This window comes from Anomaloglossus baeobatrachus, chromosome 5 (assembly GCF_048569485.1).
Source record: "Anomaloglossus baeobatrachus isolate aAnoBae1 chromosome 5, aAnoBae1.hap1, whole genome shotgun sequence".
In the NCBI taxonomy this organism is placed as follows: domain Eukaryota; kingdom Metazoa; phylum Chordata; class Amphibia; order Anura; family Aromobatidae; genus Anomaloglossus; species Anomaloglossus baeobatrachus.
In genome coordinates, this window is record NC_134357.1 from 256953105 (window position 1) to 256976086 (window position 22982).

Consider the following 22982-nt stretch of genomic DNA (forward strand, 5'->3'; position numbering starts at 1 on the left):
AAATGGAAGATGGCGTAATGTTGAAATCAGGATTTTGTGTTACATTCATTTTTATTTGGTCTGTATACGTGCGTGTGTTTCATGGCTGAAAGTGTTGGCACCCTTGAAATTGCTCCAGAAATATAACGTATTTCTCCCAGATAATTATTGCAATTTTATATACCGTATTTTTCGGACTATAAGACGCACCGGACCATAAGACGCACCCTGGTTTTAGAGAAGGAAAATAGGAAAATAAAATTTTAAGCAAAAAATGTGGTTATAGCACACTGTTATAGGGCGAGGATCTGCTGCTGACACTGGTATGGAGGTAATGTCCTCAAATTCTCTACTAAGGTACCCCATCCTGGTAATGATCCTCCTGCCTTGTATATTATCCCCATGCTTGTATATATGTGCCCCCATCCTGCTCATAATATGCCCCCATCCTGCTCATAATATGCCCCCCTCCTGGTATATGTCCGGATCCTGTGGCACACATGCGAAAAATAAACGTTTATACTCACCTTTCCTCACTCCACGCAGCATCGCTAGTCTTCCTGTCTGTGCCGGCAGCAGGGCTGCTGACCTGTGTGGAGCCGTCACCATTCCCCTGCAGCATTGCTCGTCCTCTTGTCTGCCTGCTGACCTGTGTGGAGAGCACGCACAGCGATGACGTCATCCCTGTGCGCACCGCTCTCCACACATCAGCGGCCGGCAGACAGGAGGACATCGCGATGCTGCAGGGATCTGTGACCGGTGAGTATACTTATTCGCTGCCCCCCACGCTGATGATGATACGCGGGGGGCAATGAATATTGCCACACATGATCACTTGAGGCTGTAGGAGCCAGGGATGATCATGCAGACCGGCTGTTTAGTATGCGCACACCCCCTGCCCATCATCCCGCCCACCTCTCAACACCGGCTTCAGGGCTGACATGATGGGGCGTCAGGATGCAGTGCATATGAAATGAGCCTAATGAGCGGGCCCACGTGATCACGGTAGGTGCTGCTACAGCCTGCTCCAGCCTCTGATGATCCGCTCCACCGCACCCCCCCCCTCCCTTCCCCGCCATTGGACTATAAGACGCACCCCTCACTTTCCCCCAAAATTTTGGGGAAGAAAAGGTGCGTCTTATAGTCCGAAAAATACGGTATGTTTTGTTGTTCACGTTTAATTCCTTAATGTGCATTGGATCAACGCAGAAAAAAAAAAGGATAAAAAAGCAAATTGGACATGATTTCATAAAAAACTCCAAAAATAGGTTGGACAAAATTGTCAGCACCCTCAACTTAATATTTGGTTGCACTCATTTGGAATAAATAACTGCAATCAATCGCTTCCTATAACCATCTACAAGCTTCTTTTACCTATCGCATGGAGTTTTGGACCACTCTTCTTTTGCAAACTGCTCCAGGTCTCTCATATATGAAGGTGCCTTCTCCCAACAGCAATTGTAACATCTCTACAGGTGTAAAATGAGATTTAGATCCGGACTAATTGCTGGCCGCTTCAGAACTTTAGAGCCCTTTGTTTCCATCCATTTCTGAGGGCTTCTTGAAGTGTGTTTGGGGTCATTGTCCTGCTGTGACCTATCACCTAGGACCTAAACCCAGCTTTCTGACACTGGGCACTACCTTGCAACCCAAAATCATTTGGTAATCTTCAGATTTCAAGATGCCTTGCACACAGTCAAGGCACCAAGTTCCAGAGGAAGCAAAACAACCCCAAAACATATTTGAATATGAACATATTTGAACCTCCACCATAGTTGACTGTAGGTATTGTGTTCTTTTTTTGTAGGTCTCATTCGATTTTCGATAGAATGATATAATTTACCAAAAAGCTCTATTTTGGTCTCATCTGTTGACAAAACGCTTTTCCAGAAGGATTTAACAGCTTCCTAGCATGTTTTATGTCTGTCAGCAGTGGGGTCCTCCTTTTTTGTCTTGCCATAGCTTTTAATTTCATTCAGATGTCGATAGTTCTTGCTGACACTGATGTACCCCAATCCTGCAGGGCGGCATGAATTTTTTGGGAAATTGATTAGGGGTGTTTATCCATCATTTGGACTATCCTGTGTTGCAACCTTTTTATCATTTTTTTTCCTCTGCCATCCACATCAAGGGAGATTAGCTACAGTGCCATGGGAGAGATCGCTGCTGAGTCACGGTTTTTGTGACGCACCAGTGACCTCATTAGTGATCTCGCTATGTGTGACACTGAGCAGCGATCTGGCCTCTGCTGTAAAATCTCTGCTCGTTACACACTGCTCTGGTTCATTTTTTGAATGTCGCTCTCCCGCTGTGAAGCACACATCGCTGTGTTTGACAGCGAGAGAGTAACGATCTGAATGTGCAGGGAGCCGGCTTCTGGCATCCTGCGGTAAGCTGTAACCAAGGTAAATATCGGGTAACCAAGCGAAGGGCTTTGCATGGTTACCAGATATTTACCTTGGTTACTAGCGTCCGCCACTCTCAGGCTGCCAGTGCTGGCTCCCTGCTCCCTGCACACGTAGCCGGAGTACACATGGGGTAAATAAGCAAAGCGGTTTGCTTATTAACCCGATGTGTACTCTGGCTACGAGTGCAGGGAGCCAGCGCTAAGCGGTGTGCGCTGGTAACCAAGGTAAATATCGGGTAACCAAGCGCTTGGTTACCCGATATTTACCTTGGTTACCAAGCGCAGCATCGCTTCCATGCGTCGCTGGGGGCTGGTCACTAGTCGCTGGTGAGATCTGCCTGATTGACAGCTCACCAGCGACCATGTAGCGACGCACCAGCGATCCTGACCAGGTCAGATCGCTGGTGGGATCGCTAGAGCGTTGCTAAAGTGTGACAGTACCCCAAGTTTAACTTCTCCCCTTTTATCTAGTTTCAGGTGTGATTTTCATATGTCCCATACCTGTTACTTTCTACAGGTGAGTTTGAACGAGAATCACATGCTTGAAACAAAGTTGTTAACCCATAATTTTGGAAAGGTGAAAAAAAAATTGTCTGCCCATTTTTTGGGGGTTTTGTGTGAAATAATTGTGCAATCTTTTTTTCTTTTTTTTTTTTGGTGTTCCAATATACACAAAGGAAATAAACATATGCATGACAAAACGTGTAATTGCAATATCATCTGGGAGAAATACTTTTTCTGGAACAATTTCAAGGGTGCCAACACTTTTTGTGTGTGTGTGTGTGTGTGTGTGTGTGTATATATAAAATATATCCATCATGATCTTTTATTAAAAAAAACCCAAGATGAGTAGTCTTGCAATATTCCAACTTGTCCTGGGGCTTTTTTTTTGACTCCTACTCCCTGTCTTTTCTGGAAGACTTTTCAGAAGGCTTCTTATCAACACTCTGGATTATAATAACCAGTTACACCTCTATACACAGCTGATAACACAGGATCCACCAATCACAATAGGTGTTGTTACTGCTCCACCTCCCCCCCTCCCTTTACAATGACCTTTTCACAATACAAAGGATAGTCACAATGGTCAGACCCCAACCCTTTGTACACAGTGTTTCTTGAAACAAGAAGTTAAAGAAAACCCTGAAGACCAAAATGAAAATTGCAAGAGTTCTAGTTTTTACATTTTTAAAGGAGTATTCTTAAGTTAAATTGCTTTAATTGGGCATGAAAATAAATGAAGTTTACAATTGCCCTTTTTTTTTTTTTTTTGCGATTTGATATAATTCTCCTGCAATGAGAGCTTTTATCTTTCATAGTGTACAGCTGTTTTAGATGGAACTCAGCCATGATAGCCTGGCCATACCCTGGCCAAGAGTAGCAGTAGCTACTTTCCAGGAGAGGCGTTAACATATTATCCCAGCCACCTCTCTCGCTCTTGCTGCCCTGAGCTGTGCACTTGTTCAGTTTCTGCTGTCAACCTAAGAATACCCCTTTAAATTATTTTCTGATGGATAAAGGAGCAGATTCACTTTAAGGTGGAAGTATTGTTCTGCACATTGGGCATTCTGTCAAGTTTCAGAACACTTCTGTCCTTTTAACGCCTAGACATAGGAGGGTTGGCACCACGATGGGCATGGGGAGACACTTGCACATGTGGACAGGACAGTTGTTGTAGTAAGTCACCCTGCAGGAATTTCACACATGTCCTCTTTTATATAGGGCATGCACCCGGCGTTGGATGGTTGCCTTGTCAACTTGCCTGCCTGGTGCGCAGCACTGGCTCTCCATCGGGCAGACGAGACGCTGCACAACAAATTTCAGCTTTTCAGCTCTTGAGATTTGAAAATGCTACAGGGTAGTCGTTAACTGTAGCAGGAGATGGGAACTACAAGGTCCATCAATATTATTGCTTGTAATCTCCCTCCATCGCTACCTGGATGAGTTTAGTTCTGGAGTGTATACATGTGTATAGCCTACGGTCATGCTATGGTGATGAAATGCCGGCCCACTCTCGTCATTGCTCCATGTATTTCCAGTGCTATGACGCGCAAGCTCAGTGTCTACTAGTGTTTACTAGTCTTTGCTTTCATGTCTTCCTATGATGGTTCGTAGTTTATATACTAGGTGTAGTCTTGGTTTTAAAGCATGGTTGTCACCTATGCAGGTTCTGTGCCGCTGGTGTATTTTGGCTGCCCTGCATGGAAATGTCCTGCTCAGGTCTTTCCTTTTTCCACCTATTTCCAAGTTTTCTTGAGCTCCAATCTCAGATATTGATCAGTGGAACAAAGTGATCGAGCAGCTTGGAACCCCCTGCCCAGAATTCATGAAGAAGCTGCAGCCTACCGTTAGGACCTATGTGGAGAACAGACCCAAGTACGCAGGTTACAGCTTCGAGAAGCTTTTCCCCGATGTCCTATTTCCAGCAGACTCTGAGCACAACAAGTTAAAAGGTGAGTGCCCACTTTCTCGAAAAACCTGCGCACCCGTATGTTCTTCACTGCATAATCGGTGCTGTTATAGCCTAGCTCCAGTCAGCCATAAAATATAGGCGTGATATTGGTGGAAACAGTATGTGGTTGCGCATTTGTGATTCGAGACGCGTTGAAATAAAGATCACCCTTTAATGACATTCAATGTCTCATAATAGCAAGGGTTTTTAACGCTTTCCTTTCAAGCATTGCTCCCACACTATTACTTTAACATCAGTACCCCATAGTAAAATGGTCTAGGAAGGCGAGGATTGTTTATAGGTAACCTGTTACCTGGTTCATGCTGCCCACACAAAGCAGAACGGATCGGAGCCTGGCTGCATAAATGTAGCCAGAAAAATATCCCTAGTCTGGTATCATGAAAAGTGATATCACTGGTTGTCTCAATCTGCATCGGGTCACATTGACCCCATGGTGCCAGGCAAGGGTTATACTTGGAAGCAGTTGTGCATGGTTTGGGCACATTGGATAAGGTGACTGGTGGCCTCTAACACAGAATGGCTGCCTTACTTGTCTGTGAAGGTCAAAAAAATAATATTCAGCAGGTAAACTGAGCCAGGAACCTTTTGGAATAAAGCATTGCAGAGATTATATACCTATGTTGAGCAGAACCATTGTGTCTTTGGATTTAGAAGGTGCACCAGGGCAGTGGTGAGGTTCCGAGCCCGGAGTATCTCTGTGGTGGGCTGGCTATTCTCACCTTTACAAACCTCATCGGTGCGGAGTAACATCTTTTCTGTTGTTGCCTTCCAGCCAGCCAAGCCAGAGACCTGCTATCCAAAATGCTAGTAATTGATGCTTCCAAGAGGATCTCTGTGGACGATGCTCTGCTCCACCCTTACATCAATGTTTGGTACGACTCTCTAGAGGCGGAAGCTGTGAGTGTTTCTATTTTGTTTTTCATTAGTTAGTGTGACCTCAGGTTTCAGCTATTGCTGATTGAATCGGATCAGACTATTGTGAGGCCTGCTGAATAAAGTGAGGATGTAATATGCTGTCAGGCAACCTCTGCTGCCCCCTATCTCCTGGTTATGCCCAGCCTGTAACACTAAGGCAGTGGTGGGGTACAGTAAGGCACGGATATCAAGTGCAGATATATTGAAGGTCAGAAGATTGCCTCTAGAACGTTACATAATGCTAAAATGTTGTTACTTTGGCCAGAGTAGGAGAATGGTTTGATATGTGAATAGGATTGTTTTGTCTAAAGGCCACATCTCGCTAAGCAACATCGCTAGCGACATCGCTGCTGAGTCACAGTTTTTGTGACGCAACAGCGATCTTGCTAGTGATGTCGCTATGTGTGACATCCAGCAATGACCTGGCCCCTGCTGTGAGGTCGCCGGTCGTTGCTGAATGTCCTGGACCATTTTTTGGTCCTTGCTCTCCCATTGTGAAGCACACATTGCTGTGTTTGACAGTGAGAGAGCAACGATCTGAATGTGCAGGGAGCCGGCTTCTGCGGATGCTGGTAACAAAGGTACACATCGAGTAACCAAGCAAAGGCTTTGCTTGGTTACCAGATATTTACCTTGGTTACCAGCGTCCGCAGAAGCCGGCTCCCTGCACACATAGCCAAGGTACACATCTGGTAACTATAAGCAAAGCGCTTTGCTTAGTAACCCGATGTGTACCATGGTTACCAAGCACAGCGTCATTACACGGGTCGCTGGTGGCTAATCTCTGATCGCTGTGGAGATCTGCCTGATTGACAGCTCACCAGTAACCATGTATCGACGCTCCAGCGATCCCTGCCAGGTCAGATCGCTGGTGGGATCGCTGGAGCGTTGCTTAGTGTGATGGTACCTTAAGCCCCGCAGCCCCTGAAAAAGTCTAATTCATGCTGCCTGTTGGCGTGGCTCAGGACTTTAGCACCACTGCCGTTTCAGTGTAGCCATTGGTGGACTCACGGAGGTTCGTCTCCTCTGCCATCTTGGACATTGGTAGTAATGTTAGTAAGATATCCCAATGTCTACACTGGAGCAATTCTTCATAAGGTAATGTGTAATGCCACCCAAACATGTTCAACCATTGAAAAAAATGTAAAAAATATTATTTTTTTACATTTTTTTCTTCAATGGTTGAACATTTTTGGGTGGGATTACACCTTCCCATTAAATGAATTGCTCCTTGTATCTAATCCCTGCTCATGAAACACTCCAGCAGGGATTAGATATACAGAGTGTTTCATGAGCAGGGATTAGATATAAAGAGTGTATCACACAGGATGGCTTAGATACATGGAGAGCCATCTGAATGAGGGGTTATTTGTCAAAAGTTTGACAAAGAAATGCAACATGTTCATTCTTTCTGCGTTTTTGTCAACATTTGTCACAAAAAGGCATGTTGTGAAAACGCACCTACATTACAAGCATTTTTTGTGACATTTCCAGGCTCTGTCTGACAAGGTGCAGTTTTGGCTGCAGTTTGTGAACACAAAGATGCAGCGTGCGCATGTAGCCTTATACTGATTTATCAGAGCTGATGGCATTCCGTTCTCTGAACACTGCGGTGACATTGGCGGTGAGCACAGCTTGGCAGGCTGACGTTGCATTACTAATACCAGGCTACGGAGCAGTTCTCCCCGCTGGAGGAAGTTTCCGCCTCCGTTCTGTGCTCGCTGCTTAGAGCAGTGCTGTGGTGATAGCTTCTTCCTGCGGTGAGGACAGCTTTGGTACTTTGGCATTAGTAGTATACAGTCTAGCCAGCCTGTACTCTATGCCGCTGCCCCAGAGCACCTGTCCCCTCGCTGCCTATATCCTGTCACTGCTTGTGCCTCCACTTACTGCAGAGCACAGTGTGTGGTGACTGTGAGATTGTGGTTCAGAAAACCGCTCTGCCCTCCAATAAAATGGCGCCCAACTCCTCTCACAGCTGAGATCTGGACAGCAAAGTAGGGTTGCCATAATAGTTAAGTCATCCACTGTTGGTGAAGTGGTCAGACGCTGACCTCTGACTCCTGTGCCCTCCAGCTCCTGTACATATGGTGTGTAAGTGTCTTTCAGATACTTGAACATCAGCAAATAAAACTGCAGCCCCCAGCGACTACAGAAAAAAAAAAATGGACACGAAAAAACAGCACATGCCAATTTATATGAAACACAATGGCTTATATAATCAATAATAATGCCAAAATAAAAAAGTGACACATTCCCTTTTAAAGGATACATCCACTACTACAACCAAAGGGGGTAAACAAATTGCGTTGCATTGTCTACAGCTTTTCTGCATCTCCATGGTGACAGACTACAAACAAGTCAGCTCTGTAGTCTGATCCCGCACTTAGGGTACTTTCACACATCCGGATTTTTGCTCTGCGGCACAATACGGCGTTCTGCAGAAAAACCGCAACCGGCTTTTGTAACGCCGATTGCGTTTTTTTTTTGCATTGACTTACATTAGTGCCGCATTGTGCCGTAGGGGCTTGCGTTCGGTCCGGTTTTTGCCGCATGCGGCAGATTTAGCCGATGCGGCGGCCGGATCGAACGTACCCTGCAACGTTTTTTGCTCCGGCAAAAAACCGCATCGCGCCGCATCCGGCCGCTGCGGCGCATTTTTCAATGCATCCCTATGGAGGCCGGATGCGGCGCGATGCGGAAAAAAACGCATCCGGTCGCCGCATGCGGTATTTTCCACTGCGCATGCTCAGTAGCATGCCGCAACCGGTAAAAACCGGACTGGCCGCATGTAAAAACTTATGCAAAGGATGCGGTGTTTTCACCGCATCCGTTGCATAGTTTTCACAGCCGGATTGAGCCGCAGGGCTCAAACCGGATGTGTGAAAGTAGCCTTATACACTTTCCTTGCAGTCAGTAGGTTATGACTGAGGTGGGGGAGCTGGAGGGCAATATGGCTGCAGGATCAGCGCATACATAATCATGGAGACACACACTGCGTAGGAGCTGCAGACCCAAAGCTAGGTGGTTTTAATTTATTTTTACAGAATGCCTCTTAGTAAGAGGTAGCAGTTATATGTACTTACCAACAACAAGATCAACTACGTATTAGTACTAGATTATCACTTCATTGCACAGTGCCTATTAAATATGGGTCGTGTCACCTGTGAATTACATTCTAATATCTTAATATAGGGGGTGATGATGATGTTTTTGTTGCTTAATTTCCCCCTGATGTGGATACAGTGTCCTTATGTTTAACATGAGTGGATTTTTCCAATTTGATCCTTATTGATTCTTCATTTTCTTAAATAGCCTCCACCAAAGATTCCAGATAAGCAGCTGGATGAGAGAGAACACACAATAGAGGAATGGAAAGGTAAGGTCTTATTTGTGGCACCCATACTACAGGTCTCCCTTTTATTACGAACACTGTTTGATCAAGGTTTCCATGGGGCTTGCAGACTGTTCAGTCATGGTATATCCATAGGCGATGCCATATAACTGGGCGGATCATGAATGTGAGCCTCTTTATTTATTGGGGTGTAGTTTAAATGGGGTCACTTATGGAGTGTCTGCTTTTTTGGCACATCATGGGCTCTGCCAATTCGACGTGGCAGGCCTCACACCATTCCAGCAAATCTGCATTCAAATATGGCTCCTTCCCATCTTCGCTTTGCACTATGCCTCAAAAGTAGTTTTCTTTGTCGCTCTATTGGGAGACCCAGACAATTGACAATTGGGTGTATAGCTACTGCCTCCGTAGGCCACACAAAGTATTACACTTAAAAGTGTAAGGCCCCTCCCCTACTGCCTATACACCCCCCGTGGGATCACGGGCTCCTCAGTTTTCATGCTTTGTGCGAAGGAGGCTAACATCCACGCATAGCTCCACTGTTTAGTCAGCAGCAGCTGCTGACTTTGTCGGATGGAAGAAAAGAGGGCCCATACTAGGGCCCCCAGCATGCTCCCTTCTCACCCCACGTTTGTTGGCGGTGTTTGTTAAGGTTGAGGTACCCATTGCGGGTACGGAGGCTGGAGCCCACATGCTGTTTTCCTTCCCCATCCCCTTAGGGCTCTGGGTGAAGTGGGATCCCATCGGTCTCCAGGCACAGGAGACCGTGCTCCGTCCACAGCCCCTGGGAATCTTCTGGACATGGAGCTGAGTATCGTCAGGGACAGGACCCTGCTACATTGAGGTACTCTGTGTCCCCGTACAAATCGCGCACACACACTGCAGCATTGCTGGGTGTGTTAGTGCGCCGGGGACAGCAGCGCGACACGCTTGTGCTTTACTCACTGCAGCTTTGCTGAGTGAGTTTATGTATTAGGGACTGCCGCGCCAGCCGCTGCTGGCGGTTTTTTACACTGCGGCGCGGCTGGGACTTGTGGTGCGCCGGGGACTTCCGCGCTGGCCGTGCATATATGACGGCCGCGCTTATAAATCGAGTCCCCGGCTTTTGCGGCCTAGTTCCGTTTCGTTCCCGCCCCCAGGCCTGCCAGTCATGGGAAGGGCGGGACGCTGGTCAGAACATCAGCGCCGAGGGCTGGAGTCTGCTTAGCATACTCCAACCCCCCTCACTGGGCACAGTGGGACGCCAGTTTCCCGCACTTTGTCTGGGGCACGCCCACGGCCCGCCCCTCTTCACAGGACGCCGGCAGCCATTCCTGTTTGCAGTCTGACTGGAGAGGGGAGACAAGCTCTGGGAGACCCAGACACGGGATTCTGGCGACCACACACCCGCTGGCAGCGGGCGGTAAGCGGCACCTCGGGTGCTGACCCCACTAGTGCCGAAGTGTTCATTTGTACTTTATGCTTGTATGCTATACAGTGCACTGTACGGTCGCTATTCTTGGCTATATACCCTCCTAGATTGCTAGACAACAGCATGTCGTCCGCAAAAAGCAAGGGGGCCAAGACACAGGCTTTCTATGCTACCTGTACCGCATGTGGGGCTGTTCTACCGGCAGGTGCCACTGACCCCCATTGTGTGCAATGTTCGGCCCCTGTAGCACTTGCTCAGCCGGGGTCTCTGCTAGAAGGGGCCCAAGGAGAACTGCCTGTGAACACTGTCCAGGTGACAGGGACGGAGTTTGCAGTTTTTGCTGATAAACTGTCGGTGACTATGACTAAAATCCTTGAGACTTTGCAGTCCAGACCGGTAACTCAGACCATGGGCACTGTTGATTCAATGCTCCCTGGCCCCCCCCATTTGGAACAAATCCGTGCTCCGGGGGGGTCCCATACATCCCGGTGTGATGGCTCTGACACGGACGACAGTCCCAGACAGCCTAAGCGAGCTCGCTATGAGCGACCCTCGACTTCATCACACTGGTCAGGGTCCCAGCAGGAGGACTCTCTGTATGATGAGGCAGAGGTAGCTGATCAGGATTCTGATCCTGAGACCGCTCTCAATCTGGATACACCTGATGGGGACGCAATAGTGAATGATCTCATAGCGTCCATTAATAAAATGTTGGATATTTCTTCCCCAGCTCCTCCAGTGGAGGAGTCAGCTTCACAGCAGGAGAAATTCCATTTCAGGTATCCCAAGCGTAAATTGAGTACTTTTCTGGACCACTCTGACTTTAGAGAGTCAGTCCAGAAACACCACGCTTATCCAGATAAGCGTTTCTCCAAACGTCTTAAGGATACACGTTATCCCTTTCCCCCGGACGTGGTCAAGAGCTGGACCCAGTGTCCAAAGGTGGATCCCCCAATCTCCAGGCTTGCGGCTAGATCCATAGTTGCAGTGGAAGATGGGGCTTCACTTAAAGATGCCACTGACAGACAGATGGAACTCTGGTTGAAATCCATCTATGAAGCTGTCAGCGCGTCGTTTGCTCCAGCATTCGCAGCTGTATGGGCACTCCAAGCTATTTCAGCTGGTCTGGCACAGATTGACACTGTCACACGTACATCTGTTCCGCAAGTAGCGTCCTTAACTTCTCAAATGTCTGCATTTGCGTCTTACGCTATTAATGCTGTTCTGGACTCTACGAGCCGTACGGCAGTGGCGTCCGCCAACTCCGTAGTTTTACGCAGGGCCTTGTGGTTAAGGGAATGGAAGGCAGATTCTGCTTCCAAGAAGTGCTTAACCAGTTTACCATTTTCTGGTGACAGACTGTTTGGTGAGAGATTGGATGAAATCATTAAACAGTCCAAGGGTAAGGATTCTTCCTTACCTCAGCCCAGACCAAATAAACCCCAACAGAGGAGGGGACAGTCCAGGTTTCGGTCCTTTCGAGGCTCGGGCAGGTCCCAATTCTCCTCGTCCAAAAGGACTCAAAAGGATCAGAGGAGCTCAGATTCTTGGCGGGCTCAGTCACGCCCAAAGAAAGCAGCCGGAGGAACCGCTACCAAGGCGGCTTCCTCATGACTCTCGGCCTCCTCTCTCCGCATCCTCGGTCGGTGGCAGGCTCTCCCGCTTTGGCGACATTTGGCTGCCACATGTCAAAGACCGTTGGGTGAGAGACATTCTGTCTCACGGGTACAGGATAGAGTTCAGTTCTCGTCCTCCAACCCGATTCTTCAGAACTTCTCCGCCTCCCGGCCGAGCCGAGGCTCTTCTGCAGGCGGTGTGCTCTTTAAAGGCAGAAGGAGTGGTGATCCCTGTTCCTCTTCAGGAGCAAGGTCACGGTTTTTACTCCAATTTGTTTGTGGTGCCAAAAAAGGACGGGTCTTTCCGTCCTGTTCTGGACCTAAAACTGCTCAACAAGCACGTGAAAACCAGGCGGTTCCCGATGGAATCCCTCCGCTCCGTCATCGCCTCAATGTCTCAAGGAGATTTCCTAGCATCAATAGACATCAAGGATGCTTATCTCCACGTGCCGATTGCTCCAGAGCACCAGCGTTTTCTACGCTTCGTTATAGGAGACGAACACCTTCAGTTCGTAGCCCTGCCTTTCGGTCTGGCGACAGCCCCAAGGGTCTTCACCAAGGTCATGGCAGCAGTAGTAGCAGTCCTGCACTCTCAGGGTCACTCTGTGATCCCTTACTTGGACGATCTACTTGTCAAGGCACCCTCTCAAGAGGCATGCCAACACAGTCTGAACGTTGCGCTGGAGACTCTCCAGAGTTTCGGGTGGATCATCAACTTTTCAAAGTCAAATCTGACCCCAACCCAATCGATAACATACCTTGGCATGGAGTTTCATACTCTATCAGCGATAGTGATGCTTCCGCTGGACAAACAGCGTTCACTACAGACAGGGGTGCAATCTCTCCTTCAGGGCCAGTCGCACCCCTTGAGACGCCTCATGCACTTCTTAGGGAAGATGGTAGCAGCAATGGAGGCAGTCCCTTTTGCGCAGTTTCATCTGCGTCCACTACAATGGGACATTCTCCGCCAATGGGACGGGAAGTCGACGTCCCTAGACAGGAACGTCTCCCTTTCTCAGGCGGCCAAGGATTCTCTTCAGTGGTGGCTTCTTCCCTCCTCACTGTCCATAGGAAAGTCCTTCCTACCCCCATCCTGGGCGGTGGTCACAACGGACGCGAGTCTATCAGGGTGGGGAGCAGTTTTTCTCCACCACCGGGCTCAAGGTACGTGGACTCAGCAAGAGTCCACCCTTCAGATCAATGTTCTGGAAATCAGAGCAGTGTATCTTGCCCTACGAGCCTTCCAGCAGTGGCTAGAAGGCAAGCAGATCCGAATTCAGTCGGACAACTCCACAGCGGTGGCATACATCAACCACCAAGGAGGGACACGCAGTCGGCAAGCCTTCCAGGAAGTCCGGCGGATTCTGACGTGGGTGGAAGACACGGCATCCACCATTTCCGCAGTTCACATCCCGGGCGTAGAAAACTGGGAAGCAGACTTCCTCAGTCGCCAGGGGATGGACGCAGGAGAATGGTCTCTTCACCCGGACGTGTTTCTGGAAATCTGTCGCCGCTGGGGGAGGCCGGACGTCGACCTAATGGCGTCCCGGCACAACAACAAGGTCCCGGCCTTCATGGCACGGTCTCACGATCTCAGAGCTCTAGCGGCGGACGCCTTAGTCCAAGATTGGTCGCAGTTCCGGCTGCCTTATGTGTTCCCACCTCTGGCGCTGTTGCCCAGAGTGCTACGCAAGATCAGGTCCGACTGCCGCCGCGCCATCCTCGTCGCTCCAGACTGGCCAAGGAGGTCGTGGTACCCGGATCTGTGGCATCTCACGGTAGGACAACCGTGGGCAATACCAGACCGACCAGACTTGCTGTCTCAAGGGCCGTTTTTCCATCAGAATTCTGCGGCCCTGAGCCTGACTGTGTGGCCATTGAGTCCTGGATCCTAGCGTCTACAGGATTATCTCAAGAGGTCATTGCCACCATGAGACAGGCTAGGAAACTAACCTCTGCTAAGATCTACCACAGGACGTGGAAGATATTCTTAGCTTGGTGCTCTGCTCAGGAAGTTTCTCCCTGGCCATTTACCTTGCCTACTTTTCTTTCCTTCCTGCAATCCGGGTTGGAAAAAGGTCTGTCGCTCGGCTCCCTTAAGGGACAAGTCTCTGCGCTATCTGTATTTTTTCAGAAGCGCCTAGCACGACTCCCTCAGGTACGCACGTTCCTGCAAGGGGTTTCATATCGTCCCTCCTTACAAGCGGCCGTTAGAGCCCTGGGATCTGAACAGGGTTCTAATTGCTCTCCAGAAGCCGCCTTTCGAGCCTTTGAGGGATGTTTCCCTGTCTCGCCTTTCACAGAAAGTGGCCTTTCTAGTAGCGGTCACATCTCTTCGGAGAGTGTCCGAGCTAGCAGCACTGTCATGCAAATCCCCCTTCCTGGTGTTTCACCAGGACAAGGTGGTTCTGCGCCCGATTCCGGAGTTTCTTCCTAAGGTGGTATCCCCCTTTCATCTCAATCAGGATATCTCCTTACCTTCTTTGTGTCCTCGTCCAGTTCATCAATGTGAAAAGGATTTGCATTTGTTGGATCTGGTGAGAGCACTCAGAATCTACATTTCCCGCACGGCTCCTCTGCGCCGTTCGGATGCACTCTTTGTCCTTGTCGCCAGCCAGCGTAAAGGATCGCAAGCTTCCAAATCCACCCTGGCTCGGTGGATCAAGGAACCAATTCTTGAAGCCTACCGTTCTGCGGGGCTTCCGGTTCCCTCAGGGCTGAAGGCCCATTCTACCAGAGCTGTGGGTGCGTCCTGGGCATTATGGCACCAGGCTACGGCTCAGCAGGTGTGCCAGGCGGCTACTTGGTCGAGTCTGCACACTTTTTCCAAGCATTATCAGGTGCATACCTATGCTTCGGCGGACGCCAGCCTAGGTAGACAAGTCCTTCAGGCGGCAATTGCCCACCTGTAAAAAAGGGCCGTTTTTATGGCCCTATCACGAGGTATTATTTTACCCACCCAGGGATTGCTTTTGGACATCCCAATTGTCTGGGTCTCCCAATAGAGCGACAAAGAAGAAGGGAATTTTGTTTACTTACCGTAAATTCCTTTTCTTCTAGCTCTAATTGAGAGACCCAGCACCCGCCCCTGTTTTTTTGTATACACATGTTGTTCATGTTGAATGGTTTCAGTTCTCCGATATTCCTTCGGATTGAATTTGCTTAAACCAGTTTATTGGCTTTCCTCCTTCTTGCTTTTGCACTAAAACTGAGGAGCCCGTGATCCCACGGGGGGTGCATAGGCAGTAGGGGAGGGGCCTTACACTTTTAAGTGTAATACTTTGTGTGGCCTCCGGAGGCAGTAGCTATACACCCAATTGTCAATTGTCTGGGTCTCCCAATTAGAGCTAGAAGAAAAGGAATTTACGGTAAGTAAACAAAATTCCCTTCTTCGACCTCATATGGGGTACTTGCGAATTCAGGAGAATTGTGTAACAAATTATTATTATTATTATTATTATTATTATTATTATTATTATTATAGCTCCATTTATTCCATGGCGCTTTACAAGTGAAAGAGGGTATACATACAACAATCATTAACAGTACAAAACAGATTGGTATAGGAGGAGGTGGAGTAGTCCTGGTGGGAGAGGAGAATAATAGGAGTAGTAGTCCTTGGGAGAGAGGTGTATAATAGGAGTAGTCCTGGGGGGAGAGGAGGATAATAGGAGGAGTAGTCCTGGGGGGAGAGGAGGATAATAGGAGGAGTAGTCCTGGGGGGAGAGGAGGATAATAGGAGGAGTAGTCCTGAGGAGAGAGGAGGATAATAGGAGTAGTCCTGGGGAGAGAGGAGGATAATAGGAGGAGTAGTCCTGGGGAGAGAGGAGTATATTAGGAGGAGTAGTCCTGGGGAGAGGTGTATAATAGGAGGAGTAGTCCTGGGGAGAGAGGTGTATAATAGGAGGAGTAGTCCTGGGGAGAGAGGAGGATAATGGGAGTAGTAGTCCTGGGGAGAGAGGAGGATAATAGGAGGAGTAGTCCTGGGGAGAGAGGTGTATAATAGGAGTAGTCCTGGGGAGAGAGGAGGATAATAGGAGGAGTAGTCCTGGGGAGAGAGGAGTATAATAGGAGTAGTAGTTCTGGGGGGAGAGGAGGATAATAGGAGGAATAGTCCTGGGGGGAGAGGAGTATAATAGGAGTAGTCCTGGGGGGAGAGGAGTATAATAGGAGGAGTAGTCCTGGGGGGAGAGGAGGATAATAGGAGGAGTAGTCCTGGGGGAGAGGAGGATAATAGGAGGAGTAGTCCTGGGGGAGAGGAGGATAATAGGAGGAGTAGTCCTGGGGGAGAGGCGGATAATAGGAGGAGGAGTCCTGGGGAGAGAGGAGTATAATAGGAGGAGTAGTCCTGGGGAGAGAGGAGTATAATAGGAGGAGTAGTTCTGGGGGGAGAGGAGTATAATAGGAGGAGTAGTTCTGGGGGGAGAGGAGTATAATAGGAGGAGTAGTTCTGGGGGGAGAGGAGGATAATAGGAGGAATAGTCCTGGGGGGAGAGGAGTATAATAGGAGTAGTCCTGGGGGGAGAGGAGTATAATAGGAGGAGTAGTCCTGGGGGGAGAGGAGGATAATAGGAGGAGTAGTCCTGGGGGAGAGGAGGATAATAGGAGGAGTAGTCCTGGGGGAGAGGCGGATAATAGGAGGAGGAGTCCTGGGGAGAGAGGAGTATAATAGGAGGAGTAGTCCTGGGGGGGAGAGGAGTATAATAGGAGGAGTAGTCCTGGGGAGAGAGGAGTATAATTGGAGGAGGAGTCCTGGGGGAGAGGAGGATAATAGGAGGAGTAGTCCTGGGGAGAGAGGAGGATAATAGGAGGAGTAGTCCTGGGGAGAGAGGAGGATAATAGGAGGAGTAGTCCTGGGGAGAGAGGAGGATAATAGGAGGAGTAGTCCTGGGGAGAGAGGAGGATAATAGGAGGAGTAGTCCTGGGGAGAGAGGAGTATAATAGGAGGAGTAGTCCAGGGGGAGAGGAGGATAATAGGAGGAGTAGTCCTGGGGAGAGAGGTGTATAATAGGAGGAGTAGTCCTGGGGAGAGAAGGATAATAGGAGGAGTAGTCCTGGGGAGAGAGGAGGATAATAGGAGGAGTAGTCCTGGGGAGAGAGGAGGATAATAGGAGGAGTAGTCCTGGGGAGAGAGGAGGATAATAGGAGGAGTAGTCCTGGGGAGAGAGGAGGATAATAGGAGGAGTATTATTATTAAGGAATAACGTTTGGAACTCCATTCTATGTCTGAACTGGGTGCAAAAAACCTAAAAAACATCACTATGGGGAGATAAGGTATGTACACCAGTGACTATGGAAGGGGAATACATGGAATAGCAGAAACTGCTGTGTGAATACTGACATGAAAAATTCAATAGCTATTTGTAAGAATGAAATGTGAAAAATGGAACCTGCATTACTGCCATGAATATATGAATAAAGAGAAATTTAGCTACTGAATTGATCAATGCAGAAGAGCCCCAACACTACGCCAAAGTATTTCTCTACGTTGGGGTCCCTAGCTTGTGTGTGTCCTCTCATGCAGTTAAAAAACTTACCGTGTATGGGACGCTGAGACCCAGGCTATTTATGCGTATAATGTGGATTGGCAATAGGTGTGTATGGGGAGGGTTCACAAACGAGGGGGAGAGGAGGATAATAGGAGGAGTAGTCCTGGGGGAGAGGAGGATAATAGGAGGAGTAGTCCTGGGGAGAGAGGTGTATAATAGGTGGCGCAGTCCTGGGGTGAGGTGTCTAATAAATGCCCAATGTGTGTGGGGGGCGTGGCCGAGCGGGCACAGTGTGTGGGGGGCATGGCCGAGCGGGCACAGTGTGTGTGGGGAGTGGCCGAGCGGGCACAGTGTGCGGGGGCCGAGCCGAGCGGCCAATGCGACGGTTGTCACTGTAATGACGTCATTTTGGAGCAAGACAGACAGACCGAATAAGGATATATATATATATATATATGTATGTGTATATATATATATGTGTATATATATATATATATGTATATATATATGTATATATATATGTATATATATATATACATATATATATACATATACATACATATATATATATATATATATATATATATATATATATATATATATATATATATATATATATATATATATATATATATATATATATATATATATATATATATATATATATATATATATATATATATATATATATATATATATATATATTCCCTGTATTCCTGTACATTACCAGACATATGCTCCTATATAACACCAATCCCTCGGCCTTCTCCGCACCGGGGGCATGATATTGATGGCCTCTCGGCTTGTTCTCTTATTTTACAGCTAATGTTGTTGGCTCTATAGTGAGATCATAATTTTCATTGAGTATCTTGATACATTTCTGGATTTTCAATCCTCTAATCTCAATGTCATATATCTTGCCTTACAGAGTTAATATACAAGGAAGTTCTGGATTGGGAAGACAGAGCAAGGAATGGTGTCATCCGGGGTCAACCGGCCCCTTTAGGTTGGTTTCATTTGCACAAAATTGGCAAATCAGTGAATATTAGACATGGGAATTTGCGGTGTCCTTTAGAATAGCTGAAACGATGAATAACAACATGCTTTAATCATACTTAATGATTTATGAAGTTAGCATGTGTTATAATATATACAGTATTACCAGAAATAAGACTGGTAGGGTTAAAAGAGAAGACGTAAAGCCTACTATTCTAGTGTAGGGCCAAACTGCCCAGAAGGCTAAAGCCAATTTTTTGTGATCCTAGAAGAATAATTCCTTCCTGGCCCTAAATCTGTCACGCAGAATTGATCTTTGGATCTACTACCTATTCATCCTCAAATCTGAAATATAGCATATAAGAAAAGCGCGATGGCCTCCTTTCATCTCTGTGGGTTTCTGCTTATAGTAAAGACCTTCATCTGTGTTGATAAAACTTTTCCTCTAGATGAGAGGTTGGCTTCTTTAGAAGTGTGTATTGATCTTCAATATTCATGCTTAGGCTAATTTCACACATCAGTTTTTGGCATCAGGCACAATCCAGCGTGTGCCTGATGCAACGGATCTGGCGCACAACATGCAAAAACTGATGTGCCTGATCCTTTTTTTTTGACTGCTCCAATATAACGGATCCGGCGAATCCGTTTTTGCATCCTTTTCGTCTTTTTTGTTGCTGGATCCGGTTTTTTAAGAACATTGGAGCATGCTCAGTTTACAAAAATGGATCCGGCGGCCAAATCCATTTTTTTACCGCATTATGCCGGATCCGGCGTCAATAGGCTTCCATTGTAAAACATGCCGTATCCGGCGCAATGCGTTTTTTTTGCCGGACAAAAAAACGTTACAAGATACGTTCCCTCCAGCCTCCGCTTTAGGCAATTATGACTGATCCGGCAAAAGCCGGATGCAACGCAAGGCCATCAGGCACAATCCGGCGCTAATACAAATCAATGAGGATAAAACAGATCCGGCGCCGGATCCGTTTTACCCGTTTTTTTCCGGATTGTGCCTGATGGAAAAAAACTGATGTGTGAAAGTAGCCTCAATAGGTCACCCTTCAGCTATATATTTTTTTTTTTTAACTAAATAACCCCAATATTACCTTTTCTGGGCACTGTGTTCCTTTGGTTGATGACCTTTAATTGTCCTCAAGGTCTATCTTGCCTATGCTATGGTGCTGAAAACTATACATGATGATCCATGTGTGGATTGTAGATCAGAATATTTGCCTTTAAAGGGAATTTGCCAGCTGATACATGTTACCCACACTGTGAAGACTATGGATCAGCCACTGGCTGTATGATTACAGTCCGGTATGTTTCACTCTGAAACGCTGCTGCTACTGGGATCCGAGCCGTGCTATAGACTGTTCCAGACAGGTTGGTCCCCGGTGGTTTCTTACTGCTGTGGATTGACCGGTCTCCGGTCTCTGCCTATACACACATATAATGACAAAAAAATACCTCTGCACTCTGAAATGCTAAAGCATGTAACAATGAATGAAAGAATATAAATGTTAATTACTGCTTAAGGAAATCTAGGAAAAATTTAGATATTTAGCATACAAAAATGGCTATTTCTATATCTGCCCAGTAGCCACGTCAAGGCATATCTCCTTTTTGGGAAGCTACACTAAACTGAAGCCTCTCTCTGGGTTACAAGCCTCTGTGTATGGGAATGTAGGAACCTGCTACTGGAGAATAAAATCACCTGTGGCTATTGGGGGAGGGGTGAATAGTCAGAAGCCGTGACTCCATAATCTAGACTAAAAGATGTGGCTACTGGGCAGATGTATAAATGGCCATTTTTGTATGCTAATCTCAATTTTTCCTACATTTCCTTTAGCAGTAATGCATATCTATATTCTTGCATTCATGGTTTGCATGCTTTACCATTTCAGAGTGCAGCTGTCTTTTATGTCATGTTCAGTTTTGCACCTGTTCAGACTGCATTTTGGGAGTGCTGTCAGTCTTTTCTTTTTCGCTCCTAATTGGGAGACCCAGACAATTGGGTGTATAGCTACTGCCTCCGGAGGCCGCACAAAGTACTACACTCAAAAGTGTAAGGCCCCTCCCCTTCTGGCTATACACCCTCCCGTAGGAGTACGGATTCCTCAGTTTTAGCTTTGTGCGAAGGAGGTCACACACGCACGCATAGCTCCATTGTTTTTAGTCAGCAGCAGCTGCTGACTATGTCGGATGGAAGAAAAGAGGGCCCATACAGGGCCCCCAGCATGCTCCCTTCTCACCCCACTGTATGTCGGAGGTGTTTGTAAGGTTGAGGTACCCATTGCGGGTACGGAGGCTGGAGCCCACATGCTGATTCCTTCCCCATCCCTTCTTACAGGGCTCTGGGTGAAGTGGGATTTACTGGTCTCCAGGCACTGAGACCGTGCTCCATCTACAGCCCCTGGAGAAGATGCTGGATTGGAGCGGAGTACATCAGGGACATGGCCCTGCTTCCTCAAGGTACTCTGTGTCCCCGTGCATTTCGCGCTCACACCGCAGCATGCTGGGTGTTGTAGTGCGCCGGGGACATCAGCGCTGCGGCGCTTGTGCCATGGCCTCATTTCAGCTTCGCTGAAGCGGGCACACTTTTGGGGAACGGTCGCGCCGGCCGCTGGGACTGCGGCGCGGCTGGCACTTGTGGTGCGCCGGGGACTTCAGCGCGGGCCGCGCTTTTACGGCGGCCGCGCTGATAACTCGAGTCCCCGGCTTTTGCGGCCTGGTTCCGTTCGTTCCCGCCCCCAGACCTGCCAGTCAGGAGAGGGGCGGGACGCTGGTCAGTGCATCAGCGCTGAGGGCTGGAGTCGTTTTTACATACTCCAGCCCTCACAATAGGCACAGAGGGGACACTGTTTCCCGCACTTTTGTTTGGGAACTCCCACGGGCCGCCCCTCTCCACAGACGCCGGCAGCCATTCCTGCTGACACGCTGAGCTGCAGAGGGGAGCCGGGGAGACCCAGACAAGGAATTCTGCGCCTCTTACCCGCTATTCAGCGGGCGGTAAGCAGCCCTCCGGGCTCACCCCCTCTTGTGCCAGTAGTAATCTTAGTATTTTGTTCCTGCAAATACTTTGTACTGCATAGCGCTGGTCGCCTTTTGGCTATAGACTCTCTCACATTGCAGAGAGCCAACAGCATGTCGTCCACAAAACGCAAGGGTGCCAAGGCACAGACATTATATGCTTCCTGTACCGCATGTGGGACTTTTCTACCGGCAGGCTCCAATGACCCCCATTGTGTGCAGTGCTCGGCCCCTGTGGCACTTGCACAGCCGGGACCTCCGCTGGACGTGACCCAGGGTGTACCACCTGTGAATGCTGTCCAAGTGACAGGAACTGAGTTTACAGCTTTTGCTGACAGACTGTCTCTCACTATGTCACAAATTCTTGACACATTGCGGGCTAGGCCTGTACTTCAGGCCACGGACACTGTGCAATCATTGCCCCCTGGTCCCCCTCAGCTGAATTACTTCCAAGCTCCGGGATGGGCACATACACCTCAGGGTGAAGACTCTGACTCGGACGATGGTCCCAGGCAACCTAAGCGGGCTCGCTATGAGAGGCCTTCACATTCATCTCAATGGTCAGGATCCCAGCGAGATGAATCTATGGGTGATGAGGCGGACGTAACTGATCAGGATTCTGATCCTGGGACCGCTCTCAATCTAGATACACCAGATGGTGACGCCATAGTTAATGATCTTATAGCATCCATCAATAAGATGTTAAATATTTCTCCACCAGCTCCTCTTGTAGAGGAGTCAGCTTCGCAGCACGAGAGAATCCATTTCAGATATCCCAAGCGTACATTAAGCACTTTTCTGGACCACGCTGACTTTAGAGACGCAATCCAGAAACCCCACGCTTATCCGGAAAGGCGTTTTTCTAAACGGCTTAAAGATACACGCTATCCTTTTCCCCCTGAGGTGGTCAAGGGTTGGACCCAGTGTCCAAAAGTGGATCCTCCAATTTCCAGGCTTGCAGCTAGATCCTTGGTTGCAGTTGAAGATGGAGCGGCACTTAAAGATGCCACTGACAGGCAGATGGAGCTCTGGCTGAAATCCATCTATGAAGCTATTGGAGCGTCGTTAGCGCCATCTTTTGCTGCCGTATGGGCACTCCAAGCTATCTCAGCCGGGCTTGTGCAAGTCGACTCAGTCACACGTGCATTTGCCCCGCAGGTAGCACCATTGACCTCGCAAATGGCGGCATTCGCGTCGTACGCGATTAATGCTGTTCTTGACGCTACAAGCCGTACGGCAGTGGCGTCAGCCAACTCCGTTGTTTTGCGTAGGGCCCTGTGGTTGAGACATTGGAAGGCAGATTCTCATTCCAAGAAG

The 22982-nt window shown here is 48.2% G+C and overlaps 1 protein-coding gene across 3 annotated transcripts in view; it reads left to right on the plus strand.

Annotated features, from left to right (window-relative positions):
• MAPK8 (mitogen-activated protein kinase 8) overlaps window positions 1-22982 on the plus strand; it is an 85764-nt gene that overhangs the window by 57040 nt on the left and 5742 nt on the right. For all 3 annotated transcript variants that reach the window (XM_075349371.1, XM_075349370.1, XM_075349372.1), the window contains exons 8-11: window positions 4657-4839; window positions 5632-5756; window positions 9087-9150; window positions 18571-18648. In XM_075349371.1, the coding sequence (XP_075205486.1) occupies window positions 4657-4839; window positions 5632-5756; window positions 9087-9150; window positions 18571-18648 (450 nt within the window). The remainder of the gene's footprint in view (window positions 1-4656; window positions 4840-5631; window positions 5757-9086; window positions 9151-18570; window positions 18649-22982) is intronic.